This window comes from Girardinichthys multiradiatus, chromosome 15 (assembly GCF_021462225.1).
Source record: "Girardinichthys multiradiatus isolate DD_20200921_A chromosome 15, DD_fGirMul_XY1, whole genome shotgun sequence".
NCBI lineage: Eukaryota > Metazoa > Chordata > Actinopteri > Cyprinodontiformes > Goodeidae > Girardinichthys > Girardinichthys multiradiatus.
Window position 1 is genome coordinate 38,219,272 of NC_061808.1, and position 24,176 is coordinate 38,243,447.

General features: G+C 42.1%; 1 protein-coding gene across 9 annotated transcripts in view; it reads left to right on the forward strand.

Moving 5' to 3' along the window:
* The first annotated feature begins 1,622 nt into the window (after positions 1–1,622).
* map3k7 (mitogen-activated protein kinase kinase kinase 7) overlaps positions 1,623–24,176 on the forward strand; it is a 50,454-nt gene continuing 27,900 nt past the window's right edge. For 2 of the 9 annotated variants that reach the window (XR_007041768.1, XM_047387692.1), the window contains exons 1-10: positions 1,623–1,876; positions 2,308–2,427; positions 2,519–2,629; positions 9,149–9,214; positions 9,302–9,347; positions 10,348–10,486; positions 12,623–12,747; positions 13,587–13,715; positions 14,008–14,138; positions 14,940–15,021. Coding sequence is in view for 8 of the 9 variants with exons in the window: in XM_047387692.1 (XP_047243648.1) it covers positions 2,335–2,427; positions 2,519–2,629; positions 9,149–9,214; positions 9,302–9,347; positions 10,348–10,486; positions 12,623–12,747; positions 13,587–13,715; positions 14,008–14,138; positions 14,940–15,021 (922 nt within the window). In the remaining variant the exon portion in view is untranslated. Of the gene's footprint in view, positions 2,036–2,307; positions 2,428–2,518; positions 2,630–9,148; positions 9,215–9,301; positions 9,348–10,347; positions 10,487–12,622; positions 12,748–13,586; positions 13,716–14,007; positions 14,139–14,939; positions 15,022–24,176 lie in introns of all 9 variants that reach the window. The other 7 variants (XM_047387684.1, XM_047387691.1, XM_047387686.1 and 4 more) reach the window with 6 other exon arrangements.

Below are 24,176 nucleotides of genomic sequence, written 5' to 3' on the forward strand. Positions count from 1 at the left end.
TATTTTACCTCAACAGAACTTAGAGGCAGTGGTTCATATGGTCTTATTTTCAGATTTTTACCAGCATGTGATGTCTTTTTGAGCACAGGTCTCAAACCACATGCCAGCGCAGGTAGTCACAGAAACATTTCCAGGTGAAAGTATTTTAATCACCTTTGAAATAAGTGATTAGAATAATTATTCCATGGGAGAGGGATGGCTCTCGCTATTAACAACCCTCTGTTCAATATCACAACAAATTAGTTCATGCTCATTAGTATGAGTTGTGCTTGCCTAGTGGTTTGGAAAGGCTCCACTGGGAACTCACTTTATTACTCCCTGTGTGAGGAGCATGTAATTAACATTCATCAACTGCTATGTTTATAAAACAACCACCCCACCCCTATAAATGTAACTCTGCTATTATATATGTGTAACAAGCCCAATCATGGAGGGGTTGGGCATGGAGTGTTTAGAAGGTTATCCCACAAGTTGTGGGAATTGTGGTTTTAAAGTACTTCAGTGCTTAAATGCATGTCCTGCATGAAGAATAATGAGCAAAATATGAAAGTACAGATATATACAAAATGAAAGTAGTTGATACGGTTGCTTGGTCACTCCAAGCAACCACTCCAGCAATACTTTGTATTTAATACTTTCATAGTATGGTTTGGGTCAATGTTGACCAAGGCTAAGAATTCCCTCAGATTAGTGTCTAAACAGAATCCTGAACTACAAAATAATTTAGAATGTATAAAAAGGCTACTTAATATCTGAATAATTAATAAGGCAGAGTGGACTTCATTAGCTTTTACTGGACTGGTTTTTTGAAAACATTATCCAATGGCACATAATAGCATGCCCTGTTTTGCCTTAGTAAAAGCTAAAAAGGCTTCACCTTTAATTCCAAACACTACCTGGGCCGTTTTGTGGCAGATTTCTTCATGCTTATTTCTGAAAGAACTTAACTTTCTGGAAACCTTTTTATTCAGCTGGGACCTTTTTTTTTTATCTGCGTTTCCACTGTACCAGGTCAAATCGGTAGATTACATCCCCTGAGCATATCCTCCTCTTACAGGAGTAATCTCCTCCCACCTCCTCCCAACAGCAGATTCCAGAATGTCATTAAAAACAGTCAAATCAGAGCAAAACAACATCAATCTCAGACTTTTTTCATAGCTGTTATGGGTTAAAGCCACTGATTGCCATTGTGCTAAAATGTTTAGGTAGAATAGACTTTAAATTACCTTGATGTGGTGTTTTTTACTTCAGGATTTTCTTCTGTTCTTTTTGTTAGAGTCAAAGTCTGGTTCCGCATTGAAGAAGGGCACTATTATTCAAGGACTTCTGATATTATTTGAGTATAAATTGTTTACGTAAATGATGGTAAGGAATGAAGGGAAAGAAATTTAGTAAAACTTACAATTATATAATGAGTTTGGCTACTTACTAAAACTAAAACAGTTCACTAAGTTTATTATTACTGCTGTTGAAAAATATTTCCATTGCCTAGATCTTGGGCTTTTACTTATATCATTATTATTATTATTATTTATTTACTATTATTACTATTATTGTTGTTTTTAGGAAGACAGCGAGAAAATTTCAGCCTTTTAGTGTTCAGGGGACATAATTGCTGTGTACACACACTTCCTGATGGAGCTGCTGAGCTTCGGCGAAGAATAACACCGAGAGAAGCAGCTTGACGAGTTGGAAAAAGTTGTTTGGCTGTCCAGTGGACAGGGAGAAGCGTTTCCTAAACATGGACGGTATTCTTCGGCTTCCAGAACAGGAGTGGTAGAGAACATCCCCATGTCACTGCTGACACATCTATAACGAAGGGTTGGATTGTTCAAGTCCCCATAGCTAACAGCAGCTACCAGGCTAGGAGGCTAACGTAAGATGGCTATCTTTCACATGTAGGCCTTGGTAGAATAACCTGGGACTGTAGTTTGTCGAAGGCAAAGTCGTGGTTCATTCCGCTCTACATTGATAATGTAAGATTTGCATCGTCGAATTAACGACTAGAAAGCCAAAGTTTTGCTTTATGAGTATGGTGAGTTTTTTTTTTAAGGGACTGTTTCTGTTAGCCCTGCTGAGTAGCTGCTGTCATTATGCCGTTCTGACAGCTTGCAACAATGTGTTAGAAACATGGTTCACCCAATTATTCATTGAATTAGACATTTTTTAATAACATTATAACCAAACGATTGTGCTATTTTTATTCTTGATTTGTTGAATTCGGCTACACCCTTCTATTCCTAATTTATGGTAATTACAAGTTGTTATAAACATTCTCTCTATCTTCCAAATGTCTCTTTTTTTCAGTAGTTTGCTAGCTTATTTTAGCTAGTAATGTCTCAAACGTTGCCACCCTCTGATATGCTGGAAACACCACCTGGATATCCGTTTGAAGAAATAAACTATGAGGATATTGAAGTTGAAGAGGTGGGTTGCGTCCATAGAACATGGCTTTTCCTTAATGTAGTATTACTTTGATCCTGATTGGTAATCACTTTGTTGTTAATTATCTGAGTAGGTGGTGGGAAGAGGAGCTTTTGGGGTTGTCTGCAAAGCCAAGTGGAAAGGCAAAGATGTTGCAATCAAGACCATTGAGAGTGAATCAGAGAGGAAAGCGTTTACTGTTGAGGTACTGTTCATCTTTACTTACAGCACTGTATCACGTACAGTAACAACACTGCCAAGATGTAAATCCTGATTTTTGATCAGTTGGTTTAGGTTTAAAACATAAATGTGTACTATATTATGTGTTATCATAGTAATCACGGCAGCATCCATAGGGTTTTCTGGTTTGCCACTAGATCACCTTTGACTCTTACCTGAACTCTGCTGGACCCCTGAAGGTCTGATGTAGTATTTGTTATGTATCCATCAGTAAAATATCTTTTAATTCCTGAAGGACATGGAGCCAAAATGTCACGAAAGTCAAAGCTTGTATCTACAAATGGTGACACTCAAGTGGAGTACTTTCTACTTTGAAGTTGGAAAACTGGTGGGATTTGCTAACTGTTCTGGTGTTAACTTCTAGTAGAAATATGAGCCAATGCAATGTACAGTGGGGAGTAGAAGTCTTTATTTTTTATCATAGGTACTTTCCAACTTTGAGTGACAGAATCTAAAACAAACATCCAGAAAATCACATTGTGTGATTTTTAAGTAATTAATTTGCATTTTAATCCATGACATGAGTATTTGATCACCTAAACACAAGTAAGGATGCTGCTCTCACAGGCCTGTTAGTTCTTTAAGAAGCCCTCCTGTTCTCCACTCATTACCTGTATTAACTGCACCTGTTTGAACTCATTATCTGTATCAAAGACACCTGTCCACACACTCAATCAAACAAACTCCAACCTCTCCACAATGGCCAAGACCAGAGAGCTGTGTAAGGACATCAGGGATAAAATAGTAGACCTGCACAAGGCTGGGATGGGCTATAGGAAAATAGCCGAGCAGCTTGGTGAGAAGGCAACAACTGTTGGAGCAATTATAAGAAAATGGAGGAGGTTCACGATGGTGGTGAATCTTCCTCAGTCTGAGGCTCCATGCAAGATCTCACCTCGTGGGGCATCAATGATCATGAGGAAGGTGAGGGATCAGTCCAGAACTATGCGGCAGGACCTAGTCAATGACTTAAAGAGAGCTGGTACCACAGTCTCAAAGAAGACCATTAGTAATACACTATGCTGCTTTGAATTAAAATCCTGCAGAGCACGCAAGGTGCCCCTGCTCAAGCCAGCGCATGTCCAGGATTGTCTGAAGTTTGCCAATTACCATCTGGATGATCCAGAGGAGGAATGGGAGAAGCTCATGTGGTCTGATGAGTCAAAAGTAGAGTTCTTTGGTCTAAACTCTACTCAGTGTGTTTGGAGGAAGAAGAAGGATGAGTAACACCTCAAGAACACCATCCCTACTGTGAAGCAGGGAGGTGGAAACATCATTCTTTGGGGATATTTTCCTGCAAATGGGCCGGGACGACTGCACCGTATTGAGGGGAGGATGGATTGGGCCATGTTTCAGGAGATCTTAGCAAACAACCTCCTTCTCTCAGTAAGGGCATTGAAGATGGGTCGTGGCTGGGTCTTCCAGCATGACAACGACCCGAAGTACACAGCCAGGGCAACTAAGGAGTGGCTTTCTAAGAAGCATCTCAAGGTCCTGGAGTGGCCAAGCAAGTCTACAGACCTGAACCCAATCAAAAATCATTGGAGGAAGCTGAAATTCCGTATAGCCCAGCGACGGCCCAAAAAACCTGAAGGATCTGGAGAAGATCTGTATGCAGGAGTGGTCCAGAATCCCTGCTGCAGTGTTTGCAAACCTTGTCAAGAACTACAGGAAATGTCTGATATCTGGAATTGCAAACAGTGGCAATAAAATGCTAATTAATTACTAAAAAATCCCACAATGGGATTTTCTGGATTTTTGTTTTAGATTCATTTACTCACAGTTGAAGAGAACCTATGATACAAATTAAAAACTTCTACATGCTTTGCAAGTGGGAAAACCTGAAAAATCAGCAGGGTATCAAATATTTGTTCTCTCCACTGTAGTTCAGATTTGTATGTGTTCAAACACAATAGGAATATCTTCCATATTAGAAATGTGTGCCGTAGTGCGACAGTTAGGGTTGTCAAAATAATCGATATTTCAATATGATCGATAGTAAAAAACTAAATTATTTAAAGATGCGACCCCCACCTCCATTACTTCTCCGGTTAGTTGTAAAGACATTGAGGGCTAATGTGGCTAATATCATCAGGCAGTGGAGCCAGATTAAGGCTGACCATTAGAGCAGAAGTAGAAACCCATAGCTACCTACCGTGCTGCTGTTGTTGGTCGCTAAAGAAAATGTGCATATTTACCTGAAAGACAGAAACTGTTCAGACCTGCTGAATATATTTGCCCTAACCCTGGAGAAAATCCGTGTTCACACTAATATGTTTTGTATGCACCATATTCGTGGTTGTTTTTAAAACACAATTTATACATACTTTATTTGTCCTTCTACTGTAAAATGACTTATATCAACATTAAATTAACAGACCGATGAAAGCACACAGTGAAACACTAAAAATAAGCAGTCATCTTCTACCGCTTATTCTGTACTGGGTTGCGGGGAAGCTGGTGCCTATCTCCAGCAGTCTATGGGCTGGAGGCAGGGGACACCCTGGACAGGTTGCCAGTCCATCACAGGGCAACACACAACCATGCACACACTCATTCACACACCTACGGCCAATTTAGAGGGTCCAATTAACCTAACAGGCATGTTTTTGGACTGTGGGAGGAAGCCGGTGAGAACCGGTTTGCATGCACGGGTAGAACATGCAAACTCCTTGCAGAAAGAACCCTGGCCGGGAATCGAACCCAGGACCTTCTTGTTGCAAGGCAACAGTGCTACCACGTGCGCCACCGTGCAGCCGGGTTGTTTCATTAGAATGGCTTAAAAATACGCCATTATAATAATGTAAAATAACTGCGCGACTAAATCAAAGGTACATCCCTAATGGATATTAATAGAAACTAAGTGTTATCTTGTCTTCTGTTCCAACAACCAGGGAAGTAAAAGTTTTAAATTAGATATTTGTTTTTAAAAAAGGGCTGAATTGTGCACTACCTATTGGGTTTCCTCTAATTAAGGAAGTTGAAATATAATCATATTTTTGGTCTTAGCTAGAAAGAACCCTGTGCCTTCAAAAGATGTTACAGTAGTATTGAAAATGGTATTGAGTGTCAAGTGTCTTTCTTAGTATTGGTATCGAGTTTGAAAGTTTAGTATTGTAACAATCCTAAGAGAAATTGCCAGAAGTGCTATTAAATAGTTTACACCAGTAAGTGGTCTGAAATCTCTGGAGTTTTTACCTTGAAGTTCTGACTTCAGGGCACTGAAGTCAGACCACTGTTCTGTAGCACTGTTAGACACTCATTAAAAATACAAGGGCATATACTAATATGATCTGCCTTGTCAGGTTATTGATGTTGTATCAGTGCCACATAATTTGGAGCATTTCATGCTTTCTAATTTGTCATAACTTTATAGCTGACACCTGCACCAAAGATGTTCTCGTAACACTGGAAAAGCAATGGTACATTTTGCTCCATACATCACAGAATCTCCATAATATCCAGTCTGCTCTTTATTTTCTTCTTTTAAGCATACACTGCTACTGCTATTTATGTTCCTTTTTCCGGCTGGTGTTCCCTTTGCGGCATCTCTCTAGTCTTTAGCATACTGACAGACTTTCAGCTGAAGATTCTGAGATGTGCATGGAGCTTCAAAAGAAGGAAACTTTTGTTCTGAATTAATCACAGGCTATCTACTCAGGGTTGCTTTTGCTTCTTTTTGTGTGACCATCTGCCTCAGCCCAATATTATAACTGTTAGGAACATGCCTCATGTTAAAATTTTTGCAGAGTATTAGCTTGTGCTGCTTTTGTATTTACTATTCACTCCCTGACAGCCACTAAAATAACTTTATAAGTATTGTAAATGCCACAAAATTCTTTTTTTCATAAACTCTGCTTACGCCTCTTGCAGGTATTGTTTCTGTAAAGACACTTTTAAGCCTTTTTATCCTTTTGAAAAATGAGCAATTTAATTCCAGAATGTATCAATACTTTGGCAAATAAGTGTGAAAACATGGAATAATATCAGAGAATTCCACTCACTGCAGTCACTCTCCTAAAAACAAGATAAACTGATAAGAAAGTAATGCTGCCACACTCTGGAAATGGCAGCAGCATAAGAGGAGTTAAAATAACAAACAACACATTTAAACTTACCTGCACACTCGACAGTTGTTGCTTTAGAAGAACAAGATGAGAGAATATTTTTGCTAAAACAAAAAAGTAACCCACCCATAGACTGCTGCCAACTGCAGCACTTTAAAAGTCCCGTGAAGCTTCTCATATGCCTGTGTGTTGCCAGCCAGCTTGACTAGCAGTATTTTTATTTGTCGACTTCATCTACACAACAGGGCAACACAAGAACAACTTCCTTTCTTAGTTTAAGAGTCAAACATAGATACAACATGGTTTCAAGTTTAAATCACTGGAGCTCCAGTTAAAGCCATGTTGCAGCAATATTCTCCACTCTACTTGATTGCATTATTGCAGCTAAACAGTGGTTGGGCCGTTTTTTTTTAACGTATGTACTTTATTTAGTGGCATCGCCACTACAGATGTCAGTGCGTTACTTTTAAGCTAATGAACATTATTAAAAACTATGGGTAATATTTGATAAGGATTCTACATTTAAAAAATCCAGTTGACTCTGTTGTCACCCTTTTTAAATTGTCCAGACCTGGAGATGACCATTCATAAAATATAGTCAATCAAATGTTTAATTTTATCTTCTAACACCAGTTTGTGCTACAGCACCATGTTTTACAGTGCGTCCAGAAAGTATTTACAGCGCTGCACTTATTCCACAATTAGTTATGTTACAGCCTTATTCCAAATGATTTTAAATTAATCTATTTCCTCAAAATTCGACACACATCACCCTATTATAACAATGTGAAAGGCGTTTGTTTCAAATTGTTGCACATTTAGTACAAATAGAAAACAAAAAAAACATTTAAATTCACAGTATTCACAGCTTTTTCCACGAAGTTCAAAATTTAGCTGAGGTGCATACTGTTTCCACTGTTCATCCTTAAGATGCTTCTACAGCTTAAATGGAGTCCACCTGTGGTAAATTCAGTTGATTGGACATGATTAGGAAAGGTACTGTCTATGTAAGATCTGACAGTTGACTGACAGAGCACAAACACCAAGCATCCAGTCAAAAGGAATTGTTTGTAGATCTGACAGGAGAACCTTCCAGAAGGACAACCTTTGGATGGTTGTCCTTCTGGACAACCATCTCTGCAGCAATCCACCAATCCTGCCTGTATGGTATAGTGGCCAGACGAAAGTCACTCCTAAAAGGCACATGGCGGCCCATCTGGAGTTTGTCAAAAGGTGCCTGAAGAACTCTCAGACCATGAGAAACACAATTGTCTGGTCTGATAAGACAGTGATTGAACTCTTTGGTGTGAATGCCAGATGTCATGTTTGGAGGAAGGAGAAGCAGAGAGGACAAACGCTGCTGTCTGGATGGTAAAGCTCCAAAGTTTGCCTGAAGAAGTTACAATTTTGAGCTTTATGTGGAAGTTTTTGTCCCAGCCACGGCAATTATGAGGATAAAGATTAAAGCGCAAAACTGTCAACGTTTGACCACGGTGAAATTAGTTTTAAGTTGGATATTGGATATTTGTTCTCTGTGGATTGAGCAAGGTTTTTCTATTGTTTGAACTGATGTAGGCAGTGTGATTACGGGCAGCTTCTCTCTGTCTGCTCCCTCCTACTGCAGCCGGTGGTTTGCCCAAAGACCATCCTTAAATTTCCGAACCAAACACGCTGTTTTATGGTGGTATTGTTTTGTGTGTTTTGTTTGTGCGTCTAAACAGTGGATTTATTTTTGTTTGATCTTCTGATGTTATTAAATACAGCACCCATCTGTTGATGTATCCTTTTTCTCTTCTTTCAGCCTTCAGGCATGGGTATAATAGGCATATAATTTGTAAATAGTAAAATTATATTTCGGTTTGATCCACTGCAGCCATTGTGGTCATTAATATTATTGTATTTGAGTTTTCTTAACTTATCCCTGCACTACCTCGGTAATATACTTCTCATTCCTCCTGGTCCCATGGCCAATCAGTGAACAGCAGTCTTTTCACGTCACAAATGGTCCCTACTCAGCCCCGGTCGTACTTACTACTAGTTTTCTATTTGTAATGAATGTGCAACAGTCTCAAACAAACCTCTGTCACATTGTCTTAATGGGGTATTGTGTGTAGAATTTTGAGGAAAGAGATTCATTTGAAGCCTTTTGGAATAAGACTGTAACATAACTATATGTGGAAAAAGTGCAGCGCTGTAAATACTTTCTGTATGCATTGTAACTATAAAGGCTAAACTTGTTATTGTCTTTCATTAGTCAACTGTTTTTAACATGTGACACATCATTTCAGAGCAGCAAATATTGCCAGCTGATATTTTCTGCCTGGGGCCATTTTAACGGGATATATTTATTTTGCCTGTAAGCAGTTCAGATGTTATTGCAGAGAGAATGATCTATGATGCTTCTTCTTTGTCTCCAGCTCAGACAGCTTTCACGTGTGAACCACCACAACATTGTGAAGTTGTATGGTTCTTGTAAAAACCCGGTAAGTTAAGTAAGGTGTTACTGCACACTATGCAGCTTCTGTCTGGATTATTTGAAGAGGGTTTTCTCTGGTCTTCTCTTCCTTTAGGTCTGCCTCGTGATGGAATATGCTGAAGGTGGATCATTGTACAATGGTTAGTCCAGATACTGTTCTGGAGAACAGTACATTATGCAACGTGTGGTGGCTTCTGTTACACTCTCTTTGGCATAAAGACCACAGCTGTGAGATGAGAAACAGCCCTGTTTCAGTTGATCCTTTCACTGTATGCACGATCAGTTACTTGTTTGGTTCCTTGACAAACCTGTCATTGCACAGTGACTTTCAGTGCTTGTAGTGGTTGGGCATGTTGTATATATTCTAATGGAACTTGAGAAGATATGAGCAACAAAAATCAAATTGAAAGTAAGATTTGTATGTTATCCTTTTCACCAAAGACAGACGAGCACACAAAGTAACTCCTGATTTCTTGCATGTATGTCCTTTTCTGAGTTAAGAATGAATTTCCACTTTACATAATGTAGGATTTCAAATACTTTATCTAAATGTTACCTCCACTATGTCACAGGCATTCCGTTTTTTACAAGACCTTTGTTTGAAATCCAAATAAACTTTCAGTGGTTTGCTCTCAAACTGAGCACCAGCTGTTGGTAGTGCAGACGGACCATTAATGGCTATTCACCGAGTTCACGGAGTGAAGAAAGCCTCTGCTCAGGTCTCTGGTCAAGTCAGACAGGCTGATTTATGTTAATTAAAGAAGCTGGAAGGTGTGCATTGCATTAATTAGAGCTGGAGGTATTTAACACAGCCTACTAGGCTTGTTTTTGGTTTCTGTTCTATAATCTCTCTTGTTCCAAAGTTACTGAATCTCTGTAAAAGTTACTCATTGGACCCATATTTTAGGACCATAGCTTTGGTGATCTTTGGTTCTTTGGTTCTACTGTGAATGCTGTTATCAACACCAATGTGCTAGTTTTAGCTTTTCTATTGCTGAAACAGCTTCTAGATGGAGACAGTCAGCGCGAGTCTTTTGAAATGTTGAGATATATGACCTACAGGACCCAGTTTGCTGCCTGGTTCTATGAGTCTGTTATCCATGGTGGTGGTTGTTTGTGACAGTGTTCTCTTGTTCACAGTGCTGCATGGTGCTGAACCCCTCCCTTATTACACAGCTTCCCATGCCATGAGCTGGTGTTTTCAGTGTGCCCAGGGTGTGGCCTATCTCCATGGCATGAAACCAAAGGCTCTCATTCACAGGGACCTCAAACCACCCAAGTATGCTGCTCCTGCTCACTATACACACTGCTGTCTATCATTTCACTATCACTAAAGGGCCTTGACCTTACTTTCTGATCTTGTAAGGAAGGTGTTTACAGACAGCATACCTGGTTAAGCTTTTTCATATTCAAATAAGCTTGTTTTGAAATGTAGCTTGAACTAGAACACTAGAAGTTTACCTCGACAAGTAAATAACCTTTTACTTTCTAGGTCATGAAGCTGTCAAACTCTGCCTCATATTAAAAATGTAGTTGATTAAAAAAAGTAGGGCTGCAACTAAATATTATTTTGCTAATCGAATAATCTGTTGACTATTTTTTCGATTAATCAGTTAGTTATTGGATATCAAAAGGAGCTTAATAGGAGATTTTTTACAGAATTTTAACGAGGTGAAGCTAAGGCTGTGCCACTTGAGGAGTTCTGGATAGAGCATATTTACAGGCAGATAAGGTTTTTCAATCTTAAATGCAAAAATAATTTTGTAGAATTTTGGTCTAATTATTGTTCTGAGTGGGTTGATCTTTCAACAAATAGTATGTTTTACAGTCTGTATACTACAATTAACAATTATTCGATTACTAAATTATTTGACGATTATTCCAATAATCGATTAATCACGATTAATACAATTAATTGTTTCAGCCCTAAAACAAAAACATAATACAATACTGAAAATGTTTAGTTTAATTCAAAGACTTGGCTGCTTAAAAAATGTCAAGTTGCTAAATAGAGTCTGTGTGGTCAGAGGTTTGCAAGTTGTCCCTGTTGAGCAGTAGTGAACAGGTAAGCATGTACACACGATACCAGGTCTAAAACTGCCACAAACAATCCTCCCAAGGAAGCAGGGGGGGCTGCAGTAGAGCTGCAGGGGAGCACAAGATTGAAAGGTCCTAAAAAGTTATGTTGCCTCCTAATTCAGTATATCTACTCCACTGTACAGTTAGTGATATATATTATTTGATCAAATCTTTGAGATCTAGTATTTTTAAAGCACTTTAAACATGTTTAAAACCGATTCATTCATAGATAACCTAACTTATTCTACTGCATCACTAAGCATTAAATCACAAATTATTTTCTAACTTTTCAAGTTGTGTTTTAAAGACCAAGATTTTCCAGTGTTCCACATCAAAAACAAGACTAGAAGAAAATTAGTAAAATGTATTTTATTTTAAAGACAAAAAAATATCAAAATTTGCAATATGTATTTGAACTGCTTATATTTCTTTTATTTTCTCGTTTGAGCAAAAGGGAAAATTAGCTCTCTTTCACATTGTTTTTTTCCAACACAAAGAAGCAATAAAGTAGGAACTTAATTTTTGTTAAAAGAAAATAATCTGCTCCTTTAACATTTACTAATAGAAAAATTATTTTAAGGTTTATTCCAGGTCAAGAAGAAAACAGATACAATACAAAAAGAAAAAAAATAAGTATAATATACTAAAGAATACAAAAAAGAATACTAATAATACGTATACCAATAGAAAAATAGTAGTAGTAAACGTGTTATCATATAAGAACCATTGAGTTACTTTGCTAAAAGAAACCAAAGTATAAAACTACATTTCCTTAGCCTCATAGCATAATTGCCTAAGTCATATTTTGACTTACGGTACATATCAATAAAACCATATAATTTGATAACTGAAAAATGTATTTTTTCTCAGGTGAATTTGGTACAGTTTCTTGAAAAATAATTTAATAATCCTAGTTCAATTCCCAGTCCTATAAATAGGAAATATAAATCATTCAACTAATTGCAGCTGCGAAGATCAGCCTTTGGTCAGTGTTTCTGCTTTGGAAGTCTAGTGATTAGAAGCCGACACACATCTGCCAGAGGAGAGGGAGATGTGAATAAAACTCTAAACTAAGGTGTAGTGTGTTTGTGTTATGCATTCGTGTAGTATTGACAGCGTTCCGAGTTACACTTTATGTAATATTAGCCATGTGGTTATGTTTACCAAGGTAAAAAGAACCAAATAATGATTATAGAAAGGAATGTCTATGGCTGAGAGGGTGTTTAGGAACCAACATCACATGGATCTCTAGTTTTGCTGACCAACGTGGAGCAGATGTTTTCATGCTTCACATTATTTCTTTCTCTTTGTTTTTTCACTACATTCTTTGTTCCAGTCTGCTTCTAGTGGCTGGTGGCACAGTGCTAAAGATATGTGACTTTGGAACAGCTTGTGACATTCAGACCCACATGACCAACAACAAAGGAAGTGCAGCATGGATGGCCCCAGAGGTATTTGAAGGTAAGTGTAAGTGGCATCCTTGCTGGCCTCCTGGTTTTTTTGGAACTGAATGCATCCTCATTTGTTTCTGTTTGTTCATTTTTGCCCATTCTCTCTGAATGACCACAAACGCTTTCAGGTATTTATTTGTTTTCTTTCTAGCACATAACTTTGTGCTGGCACACTTTTCACTTTAATTGCATCTTGGCACTGGATACATTAATCGTAAATTCATCCTCAGCCATCATAATCTTCTGGTTTATTGATGGTAGTCGCCAAAGCTAGGCGAGAAGATGGATGGTTTGGTACTTGTGCCTTTATTTCCCCAGGGACACTACACTGTAGAATTTGTGTTCTCATTCAGCCAGGAGCCTAACATATCGCTATAAGATGAGATGTGTTCCTGGCGAGAAGGTCAAGAGAAAAGATGAAATAACATCTAGTCATTATCTTGTTTTTGGAGGCGAGAAACACGACTCAAATGCAATTAAACAACTTACTTCTGGCCTCTCTATGAACTCTTCACAACTAATTTGCATCGGTGTGAAGAGTAATCAAAACACACCAGCACAGCAAGTTTAGAATAGGTTTGTGATATGGACTTTTATTCTTCAACAGAGGCCATGTAATTAAGCAACACAGGAGCTGTTCATCAGTAAAAATTGCTTGCATATTTTCATCCTTCTCCCTTCTGAAAGCAGTGAGGAAATAAAAACAGCTCTTCTGCTGCTCTGTTTTCTCTGGCACATCTTTCTCCATCATCTTAAATTTGCCACAGAGAATTGATTTTATCAGTCATCAGTATGAGAGGAAGAGTTTTGTCTGTTTGAAAACGTTTGTGGGTCCCTCTGTATTTGCAGGCAGCAATTATAGCGAGAAGTGTGATGTTTTCAGCTGGGGTATCATTCTCTGGGAAGTGATCACTCGCAGGAAGCCCTTTGATGAAATTGGTGGACCAGCTTTTCGGATTATGTGGGCTGTTCACAACGGTGAGTCACAATTTGTGTATGAGTGCGTCTGTCTGTGGGGGGGATCTAAAGGCCGTAGTCTAGCTGTCAGCCACTGCCATAGACATGTGCAGCACCACCTGCAGTTCATTGTCTTGCACAGATTGGTAAATGAAGACAAAAACATTACCTGGGAATATGTTTGTCAGTATTAAATCTGTATCACTGGGTTTTCGCTAACTCGTTCTCAGGATTGAGGATGTAAACAGTTTGATTTTTTTCCTATTTGTTCAAGCCTTAAAGTTTTTTTTTAACTTGATTTGTTTGGATTCAGGTACAAGACCGCCACTGATTAAGAATTTGCCCAAACCCATTGAGAGCCTGATGACTCGCTGCTGGTCTAAAGACCCCTCTCAACGGCCTTCCATGGAAGAGATAGTCAAGATTATGACTCATCTAATGAAGGTAATATGTCATCTCCCATTGGTCTCGCCATCTGCACTTTTAATGAACCCGTGGTGGTCTTCCACCTGTAGAGCAGCCACAGCTAAGGAAAGATGTTCATTCAACCCTAGTTAGGCTGTCGGCTGGTTCACATCTATTCATGGTACAAGGAGTAGAGCAGTCTGTGAACCTTTGTCTAGACCAATAGGAAAATTCATATTAAGTTGTTCATGTTACTACTAACTTTCCTCAATGAAGAAAAAGAAAGATACTTCCTGCAGCGTTTCAGCTAGGTTGGAGTGAAGCATTGTGGAACGGTTTTCAGACGCCATACAGAGACTCTTAGGATTGACCCAAGAATGCCTCCAGAGAAGAAAAGCAGCATACTAATTGTTTTACTGCTTTTTGTAAAGAGAAAATAAAGTTTGAGTTTGCCAAGTTGTCTAAATTTGGAGGGCTGTAAATACCACTTGCAACGTCCCGTAGACAAGTGAGACCACAGCTGAGGTCTTTAGTTATAGTGCACAGTAACGTGTTAGGAGAAACTAATCAGAGCAAAGAACTTCATACCAGCTGCCAGTAGGAACAGTATGACTATGGTTAGTCTTTCATGCATGCATTTTCTCATGCTCAACCTTCAGATTCCCTCTTATACAGGAGGCCACATTCAAAAGAACCTGTAAGAATTAAAGTGAAAGTGTTAAAGTTTTATGCAAGTATGCCAACTACCTTTCATGCACAGCTAGTGTTAGTTTTTAAATGCTAAATTGAGCTGGAATAAAATGGAATTCAGAGTGTTTTGTTTTTTTCAATTTCCCTTAGTACTTCCCAGGATCAGATGAATCTCTGCAGTATCCATACCAGTATTCAGATGAGGCACAGAGCAACTCTGCAAACAGTACAGGTACAGTTTTCTACTAATGTGTCCATCCTGCCTTGATGCTGTTCTTGTCTTCATCTGGTTGAGATAATACCTTCTTCAGTTTAGTTGTAGAATAGAGGGACCATTTTTCCTTTGGAATCTAAACATCTTGAATCCCATTAACACCTTCAGAGCCAAATAAAATCACATATCCTGTTTTTATCAGCAAAGTTATCAAAATTAAAGCATGTCTCTAACATTTTTTTGCCATTCCAAAATTTTATAATAAAGCCATAATGAAAAATAAATGCCAAAGTGGGTGTCGTTTAGAAAGTAGTTTGGTAAACCCCTGCTTTAGAGTCAAACCTTTCTAAAGAGATATTTTTTCGGCACTAGTGGCCTTTATTTTTTTATTTTTGACAGTAGGCAGACAGGAAAGAGGGGTAGAGAGAGGGGGAGACATTTGGCAAATGTCACCGGGTCCGGGACTTGAACGCGGGACGGCTGCTTCCAGGGCTGTAGCCTCTGTATATGGTCACGCGCTTAACACCTACACCATCAGCACCGCACCCAAGTCAAACCTTTCTTAACATTAATTATCTGTGACTGGTTGAACTGGCATTGCTGCATTGTGATTGGTGAAATATGAGTGTAAAAAGTTGTCTAAAGCTGACTTCTTACATAACAAATGAGTAAATGATGAATCTCTCCTCTGGGGGAATCTACACTTTGGACCAATTATTCAGCACCACTGGAAAGGTTGCTAACTTGTAGCATCACACATCAAGTCCTGAAAGCACTAATATGTTGATTTTGTTTCTTTAAAGTTATGAAACTATTTTTTTTCTGGAACTATTTTGTTTTTTCCACAATTACTGTTAAATCAAATTCTTCTGTAATGTGATAAAAAAAATCAATTACGTTCATTTCAATACAAAGATTGAAACACTTTTTGAAATAAAAAAAAATCTTCAGGGGTGCAGTGCTGATGGTGTAGGGGTTAAGCGCACAACCATATACGGAGGCTACAGTCCTCGAAGCAGCCGTCCCGGGTTCGAGTCTCGGACCCGGCGACATTTGCTGAATGTCTCCCCCTCTTTCCTGTATGCCTACTGTCAAAAAATAAAGGCTACTAGTGCTGAAAAAAAACAAAAAAAAATCTTCAGTTACCTGCAGGTAAAAGACAACATGATAAGGCAGGTGGTGCTACAGTAAAGACTGTTGATTTCCTTTATGTAAAGGTCTTACTTCAGTATCTATAGTTTGTGTTCTTTTATCTTTAGTCTAAAGGACCTTCTACTTTTACCTTTAAATGTTGAAAGTACAATGTGTTTTCAATATTTTTACACTATAAGTTGGTTATTTCTTTCTTGTTGGAAGACGTAATAATTTCTATTTCAAACACAGAGAGTGACCTGTATTGAAAGAAACTAGCAGCTAAGATTACAGGAATCAGGAAAAAATCTGTATTCAAACAAGGTATTTAAAGTGAGTGACTAATCTTACACAGCCTGCTCAACATTGTTTCCAGATTACAGTATTTCTTAATTAGTGGGGCGTGCCTCCGCAGGGGAGCATGTTTAGGAGTCAGCGGGGCGTGAGAGGCAAGGTGGATTCAACTGTCTTTAGTCATACGTGAACGATGAACAAGCCTCCAGTCACTAGGTGGCAGCAGTGCTCAAACAAACCAGCAAGCTGCCTGTACCAGTGGAAGAAGTGCACAGCATCGGTGTAAACAGAGCCGACGGAGTAGGGATGGAGAAGTTTGATGTCGTAGTAAAACGAAAACAGAGGATTTGTCAGTGGGGTTAACATAAAATCAGAAAATATGACAAAGTCTACCTTGCCCTTGGATTCACCGTTAATACGGTCGAAAATAAGGACATACAGGTTGTGTTTTGTATCAAAAAACTCTGGCAGCTGACAGCATGAAACCAAACAAATTAGGGCAGCACCTGGATACTTTACACCCCAGTTGTACCAATAAGTCATTAGACTTCTTTCATCAAGTAAGTTCTAGAAAAATGCATTCCTAGTGATTCATTTGCACTTTTTTTCTTTGCTATGTGAATTACAAACTGTTTCACAGTTACAAATGGAGTTAATAAACTGAACCTGGAAATGGTTTAAAGCTGTTGCAGATGTTATATGTGCTTATTTTATTAGTCTGTTTTACGCAGCTATTACGCTGGTACCAGCTACTCATGCAGTGGTTTGCGGATTAAAAATATATTAGGTTCTCTATTTAGGGGGCGGGGGAGTTTATAATGGAAGTTGTTTTGTAACCCTGAAAGCCGTTCTCTTGTTAATTTTAGTCTTTAGGCAAGCACACCACGTTCTCTTGTATTTTGATCTATTGTTGATCTCTATAAAGCACAGGTGTCAAACCCCAGTCCTCGAGGGCCGGTAACCTGCTTTCAGATGTTCCTCTGCTTCAACACATCTGAATCAAATAATTAGCTCATTAGCAGGACTCTGGAGAACTTGACTGCATACTGAAGAGGAAATGCAGCCATTTGTTTGAGGTGTGTTGGACCAGGAACACATCTAAATGTTGCAGGACACTGGCCCTCGAGGACTGGAGTTTGACACCCCTGCTATAGAGCATCCAAAATATTTTCACAGCGCTTCCCTGTTTCCACATTTTGCTATATGACAGCTGCTTCAGTCCTGGTGAGCTACTGTCCTGCAGCTTTTAGATGCATCCCTGCTCCAACACAGCTCAATCAAATGAAAAGCTCATTGCCAGGCCTTTGCCAAACCTGGCTGTATTTCTGGGTCATTGTTCTGCTGAAAGTTGAACTGACGCCACAGTCTGAGGTCTGGAGCAGGTTTTAAATCAGAATATCTTTGTACCTTGCTGCATTCATCTTTCCCTTTAAGTTCCTGTGACTGAAAACATCCCCACAGCATGATGCCGCCGCCACCATGCTTCACTGTAGGGATGGTATTGGTCACGTGAAGAGCGGTGCCTGCTTTCCTTTAAACATGCCTGGCATTTACGCTAAAGAGTTCAGTTTTTGTCTCTTATAGGCTGTTAATGCATGGAGACAAGTTAACCACACAAATAACAATTATATGTCCCAGTATCCCTGCAAACAGATGCTCTAATATCACCATCGTAGTTTGTAAATGCTGTTTATAACAACTAGTGCTTTTGAATGCTTCACAATACTAATAAACTGATATCTCATTCACACAGGCTGAAAATCAAGACTTGAATAAGTTTTGGAACAAGGTTTATTAAACCATCTGGAGATTTAAACTAGAGCCGTTAATGGCGTTCAGGGAAACATAATTAGCTATGAGTGCCACTGTAAGGGACCTATTGACCTACCTAAACTTTGTGACAGGCGATTTCAAAATAAAATGCGGGATAAGGGACAGTCGGCCTATGTTATTCCGATGCTAATCAGGGATTTTTTCTATCTCTGAAGCATGGTTTTTTGTTTTGTTTTTTTAGTGATCAGAAACTAAACTCCAGAAGTTAATGCTTTGTTCCTTTAACCTCCGAAGTTGGAACTGGGAACACTGAGTTTACGTCATCCCCAAGATGTAGCTTTCCAGTTTCCTGTTTGTTTTTGTTTGTATTGCTAGCAAATTTAACAGCAGTCTTAAAAGGATAACAATGACAATAAACACTGTTCTGTGCGTTTTTTTTGTGCATATAAACAGTGTTGAAACAGATGAAACCACTAAAAGAGCTGCATCCATTAACATTAACTTTTCCTTCCTATAGAAAGCACTCCTGGATGAGTGCTTCTGTTTCTGTCTCTGCTCTGTTCTCTCAAACCTCCAGTTGGTCGTGGTAGATGGCCACTCACACTGAGCCTGGTTCTGGTTCTGCTGGAGGTTTCTTCCTGTTAAAAGGGAGTTTTCCTCTCCACTGTCGCTACATGCATGCTGAGTATGAGGGATTGCTGCAAAGTCAACGCCAGTGACTGTCCACTGTCTCTACATGCTCATCCGGGAGGAGTGACTGCTACATGTCTCTGACTCGATGCAATCTGCTGGTTCTATTTCGTATAGGCTTCGCCCTTTAAGGCTATCGCTAGTGGGTTTAGCCCTTCACGCACAGCACAGCACTGAAAACTTTAGTCCAAGTCCACCTGCTGTGTGGGCCCCACCCCGGTCTGTATAAATTACGGTGAAACCGGACAAACGGCTCCCATTTTTCTTTAGCGACAGCATAGTAGCACTTATACTACAAGATCAGTGGCTAGCGTCGGCACTGTCAACCTTTGCCCGGCTTGTAATACCGGCTACATCATGGGCTACGACCTGCATGCCATCTGCGAGGGCTGCCTCGGTCCCGATCATGCTAACCTGGCCCTGACCCCGCAGTCCACCTGCCCTTCCTGCAGGCGTCTTCCTCCGGAGGAGAGGAAACGGTGGCTAGTCATTTTCTCCCCGCTAGAAGGGGAATTCCCCGTCGCGGACCAATGCTCCCTTGGTGAGGCATTGGGCATCTTCGATGTTGGGCGGGAATCGGACACTTGTTAGCGCACTGCCGGATATCATCGCTAAAATAGCTAATGCTAAAGGTGTCCCTGTTCCCGCGCCTTTATCCCAGCATCCGACTGATGACCTGGCGGGAAAATGCGCCCCAGTTCATCCAACTCGACGAGATCCGGTTTGGCCCCATTTCCCTGCGGTAACTGCTTGCCTGTCAGGAGTGCCGGCCGATGCGTTTCAACTGAAGGCACCGGTCTCCACCTTCACACCTATCAAAAGGGTGGAGTCCCTGACGGATCAGGGGTTTCCCCAGTTCCTGCGTTGGAGCCCAGTCTGTCGGCAGTTTTTGGGGTTAGGTCAGCCCGGCGCGTCGGACAATGGCCTGTGCCCCCCTCCCCATCAATCAGATCACGGCCAGGCTGAAAGATCGCTCCCACCAGTGTGCCGCTCAGATCGCTGCGCGACGAACAACACCGCCTTCTTAGTCTACTCCATCTCCAAGAAGGCTCGGGAGATGGAGCTGCCACCGGAAAATGTGGAGTAATTCTGCAATTTTGTTGACACCATCCTTAACCTCTGTGCGGCATCGGCCGTGTGCTCCTCCCTCATCACTGCCTGGCAGACCTTGCTACAGCGGCAGATGTGGCTTCGGCTCTCCTCCTCCATTCCTGAGGATTTTAAGGGGGAGTTACTGGAGGGACCAATCAGTCTGGATGGGCTGTTCAGCCCTCATTTCCAGTCTGTGCTGGGGCAGATGCAGACCTCTCAAGAGGAGCTTGAACTTGTCAGGAGACACGGGTCTCTTAGTCGCTCTGGCTTCCGTTCCTCCCATACCACCGGCCGATGGCGGGATCGCCGTGATCAGCGGCATCAGCAGAGACGCTCCACGGCCGCTGTCACGGCTCCCCGAGTTCCTCCGCCCACTGCTCCTTCTACTCAGCCGCAGCAGCATCGCAGAGGTCGGCAGTTGGCGTGCGCCTGGTCCAACCCTCCGCAGGAGTCACGGTGGAGATTTAAGAAATGACTGGTGGGGGGAGATGTGTGTAAAACTGCTGATTGTTTTGAAATAAAACAGAATTTTCTCTAAGAGCAAGTTTCCGGTTTATTCCGGCTCAGCCAGATCGTACGATCCCGCTGTGCTTTCCTCACACACATCCGCCACTCCAAATAAGACGGCCCCTTTTAAACGGCCGTTTAAGAGGCCCCGCGATCTCACAGTTTCAAAGCATGAATCTATGAGAGCATCCTATGCTGCTCCGTTAGAGCCGCACTCGCTGCTTTCTCCCTCCTGTCCTCCCCAGCTGTCAGCGGGTGAGATCACAGAGGATGCACAACAGCAGCTCCCTACGAAGCGGTGCACCAGTGATGCCCCCGCACAACACCAAGCTGCGAGCCTGGGTGAATATTCCCCTGGTGAGACTGGTTTACAGCCCTTTCGATCAGGGCAACCCATGGGTTACCTCTGATCAGAATCCGTATCGGTTAACGGCGGTAGGGGCTCTAGCCTGGCTCGTATCCATGACCACCACGGCACGGCAGATAAATGCACGACCGCTCTCAGAGCACTACTCAGAGTGGCGGCGCGTATGTTCCCTAGACAGGTGGATGGACAGACTGATCAGCACGAGGTTACACACTGCAGTTCCTGTCACACCCGCCACCGTTCAGAGGGATTTTGGAGACAGTCCTGTCCTCCCCGGAGCAGAGCTCCGCCCTTATGTCAGAACTGCAGGAACTCCTGGTAAAAAACATCATTTCCAGGGTTCCTCACGGGGAGAAAAACACAAGGTTTTACTCTCGATATTTTCTGATCCCCAAGAAAACAGGAAGGATGAGGCCGATTCTCAATCTGTCCCTGTTCAACAAAGCGATAATGGAGAGACGTTTCCACATGCTGACAGTCACACAGGTGATGAAGAACGTTTGCCAGAATGACTGGTTCACCTCCCTAGATCTGAAGGATGCTTATTTTCACATCCCCATCATCCCATCATCAATACAACCGCACGGGCACGCACGTTCTCCAAATGTGTGGAGACGGCGTTGCAGCCGCTGCACTCGGCAGGGATGAGAATCCTCTTTTATCTGGACGACCTGCTTATGCTGGCTCGGTCCAGAGAGGAAGTGGCGGTACAGACAAAGGGGCTGGCCGCACATCTGACAGTCCTGGTGTTTTCCATAAACTGGCAAATAGCTCTGTTTTCCCATCCCGGATGATCGTTTATCTGGGGGTAGAGTTAAACTCAGCCACAATGAGAGCCCGGCTCTCAAAGCCGAGAACAGACAGTCAGTGCTTCTCCGCCATGTCAAACCCCACAACGTAGTGACAGCTCTGTCACTTTTGCGATAACAGGGAATGATGTCAGCGGCTCACGTGGTTGTTCCGCTGGGTCTGCTTCCTATGAGACGTCTTTAGAGATGGTTCATCCGCCTGCGCATAGATCCTGTGCGTCAGTAGAGGTGGATGATCTCAGTCCCTCCTTCAGTGGGACCCGACCTGGCCCACTGGGGAAATCCCCGCATCTTGTCAGAGGGAGTTCCCCTCAGCAGACCGGCGTCACATGTCTAGTGTTCACAGACGCTTCCCTGTCAGGATGGGGAGGAACATGTCAGTCTCAAGTGGTGGGAGCACAGTGGCCAGACCACATGTCTCTCCACATAAACGTGCTGGAGCTTCTCACAGTGTGGAAGGTGACACAGCATTTTGCTCCACTGCTGTGGGATCAGCATGTTCTGATCCACACAGACAACAAGAGTGGCAGCAGCCTACATAAATCATCAGGGAGGTGTGCGCTCGGCTCAGCTGCTAAACATTTCCAGACGGCTGCTGCGCTGGGCGCGCATGAACCTGCTCCCCATCAGAGCAGTGTGCATCCCCGGCGTCTTGAACAGAGGAGCGGACATCATGTCCAGAGGTGGTTCTTGTCCCGGGGACTGGAGTGTCCACCCTGAGCTGATTGTTCAGATCTGGAGCAGATTTGGGAAAGCAGCAGTGGATCTTTTTGCCACACGGGAAAACGCACAATGCCAGTTGTGGTTCTCACTGAGCCCACTGGAGGATCCACCGTTAGGAGTGGACGCCTTTGCTCACAGCCCGTGGCCGAAAACGCTTCTTTACACTTTTTCTCCAGTTCCGCTGATCCCGCGGCTCCTGGATGGAGTTCGAGAGGAACAGCTCTCAGTGATTCTCGTAGCCCCCGAGCGCAAAAGCACGCCATGGTTTCCGAGCCTGCAGCAGCTGGTGTCAGGTCGCCTGTGGCAGCTGCCGTGGAGAGAGGATGCACTCCTCCAGGCAGGAGGGGCGATCAGGAGCGTCCCAGAGGTAGGTCAGTGTCTCTGGATCTGGCCGCTGAACGGGAGCGCTTAGAGAGGCTGGGTCTCCTGCATGATGTGGTGCAAACGATTCAGGGCGCACGAGCCGCCTCTACAACAGCGTCATTCACATCAAAGTGGGCAGCTTTTCAGCGTTGGTGCGCAGAGAAAGGCATGGAGCCCTTTTCATGTCCATTAGGCTGCGTATGTCATTCCTCCAGCAGCTAATGAACAGAAGTTTAGCTTTCAGCACCATTAAAACTTATGCTGCAGCTATTTCCTCCTGTCATGAGGGTTTTGGTGACAGAACGGTCTTTAACCAACCGCTGATTAAGCGTTTTCTGTGGGGTGTACGTAGACACAGACCCGTGTCACGCCCTCTAGTCCCTCAGTGGGATTTAGCGCTCGTCCTGCGCACACTGGTTAAAGCCCCATTTGAGCCCTTAGATCAGGCTCCACTTAAAATTCTGTCTTTTAAAACAGCCCGGCTGTTATCTCTGACATCTGCAAAGAGAGTGAGCGATTTAGCTGCACTCTCTGTCCCTCCTTCATGTCTCAGAATACGAGTCGACGGCAGCTCAGCTGTGCTGTGTCCTAACCCTGCTTTTACACCTAAAAGCATCACGAGTTCGTTCAGATCGAGTGATAACTCTGGATGGCTTTTATCCTCCTCCTCATAACTCTGAGGAGGCCACTTCTCATCTCCTCTGTCCCGTGCGCGCGCTTTTGTGTTACGTGGCGCGCACAGCTGCATGTGCCGCTCCCGGCGTCTGTTCGTGCATTACAGAGAAAACTCTACAGGACGTCCTCTATCTGTCCAGCGCCTCTCACATTGGCTGTGTGAGGCTATTTCACAGGCTTATATTTCCTCTGGATTGGATCCTCCAGAGAATTTCAGAGCTCATTCAATCAGGGTGATTTCATCCTCCACGGCTCTGCATGGAGGAATGACAGTGGAAGACATTTGCATGGCAGCCTCATGGTCATCTCCATGTTCATTTATTAGTTTCTACCTGCGAGATGTGTCAGGTTTATCCATGACTCATTCTGTTCTCAGGGTTCTGACAGAATGATTATTATTTCGTTGCATTTATTATTGAGTCACCCTTCCTTCGTTTTCCTATTGAAAGCAGCAGGTCCGTTATCTCAGCCTTTCCCTGACCAGAGATATTCTTCTCTGTTCATTGTGATGCGCAGGACGCTTGGTGTGCGTAATTACGCATTCAGAAGGCTGAGTTTGGTTTCATCCATGCGAGCAGATGCTTCAGGATGGACCCAGTGAGGCATAGACTACATCCTGCTTCGCCTTTAACCCACAAGCGATAGCCTTCAAGGGCGAAGCCTATACGAAATAGAACGTTGGTTATGTACTGTAACCCCAGATTCTATGAGTATAGGCGCAGCCCTTTAAGCTCTGGGCCTCACTGGTT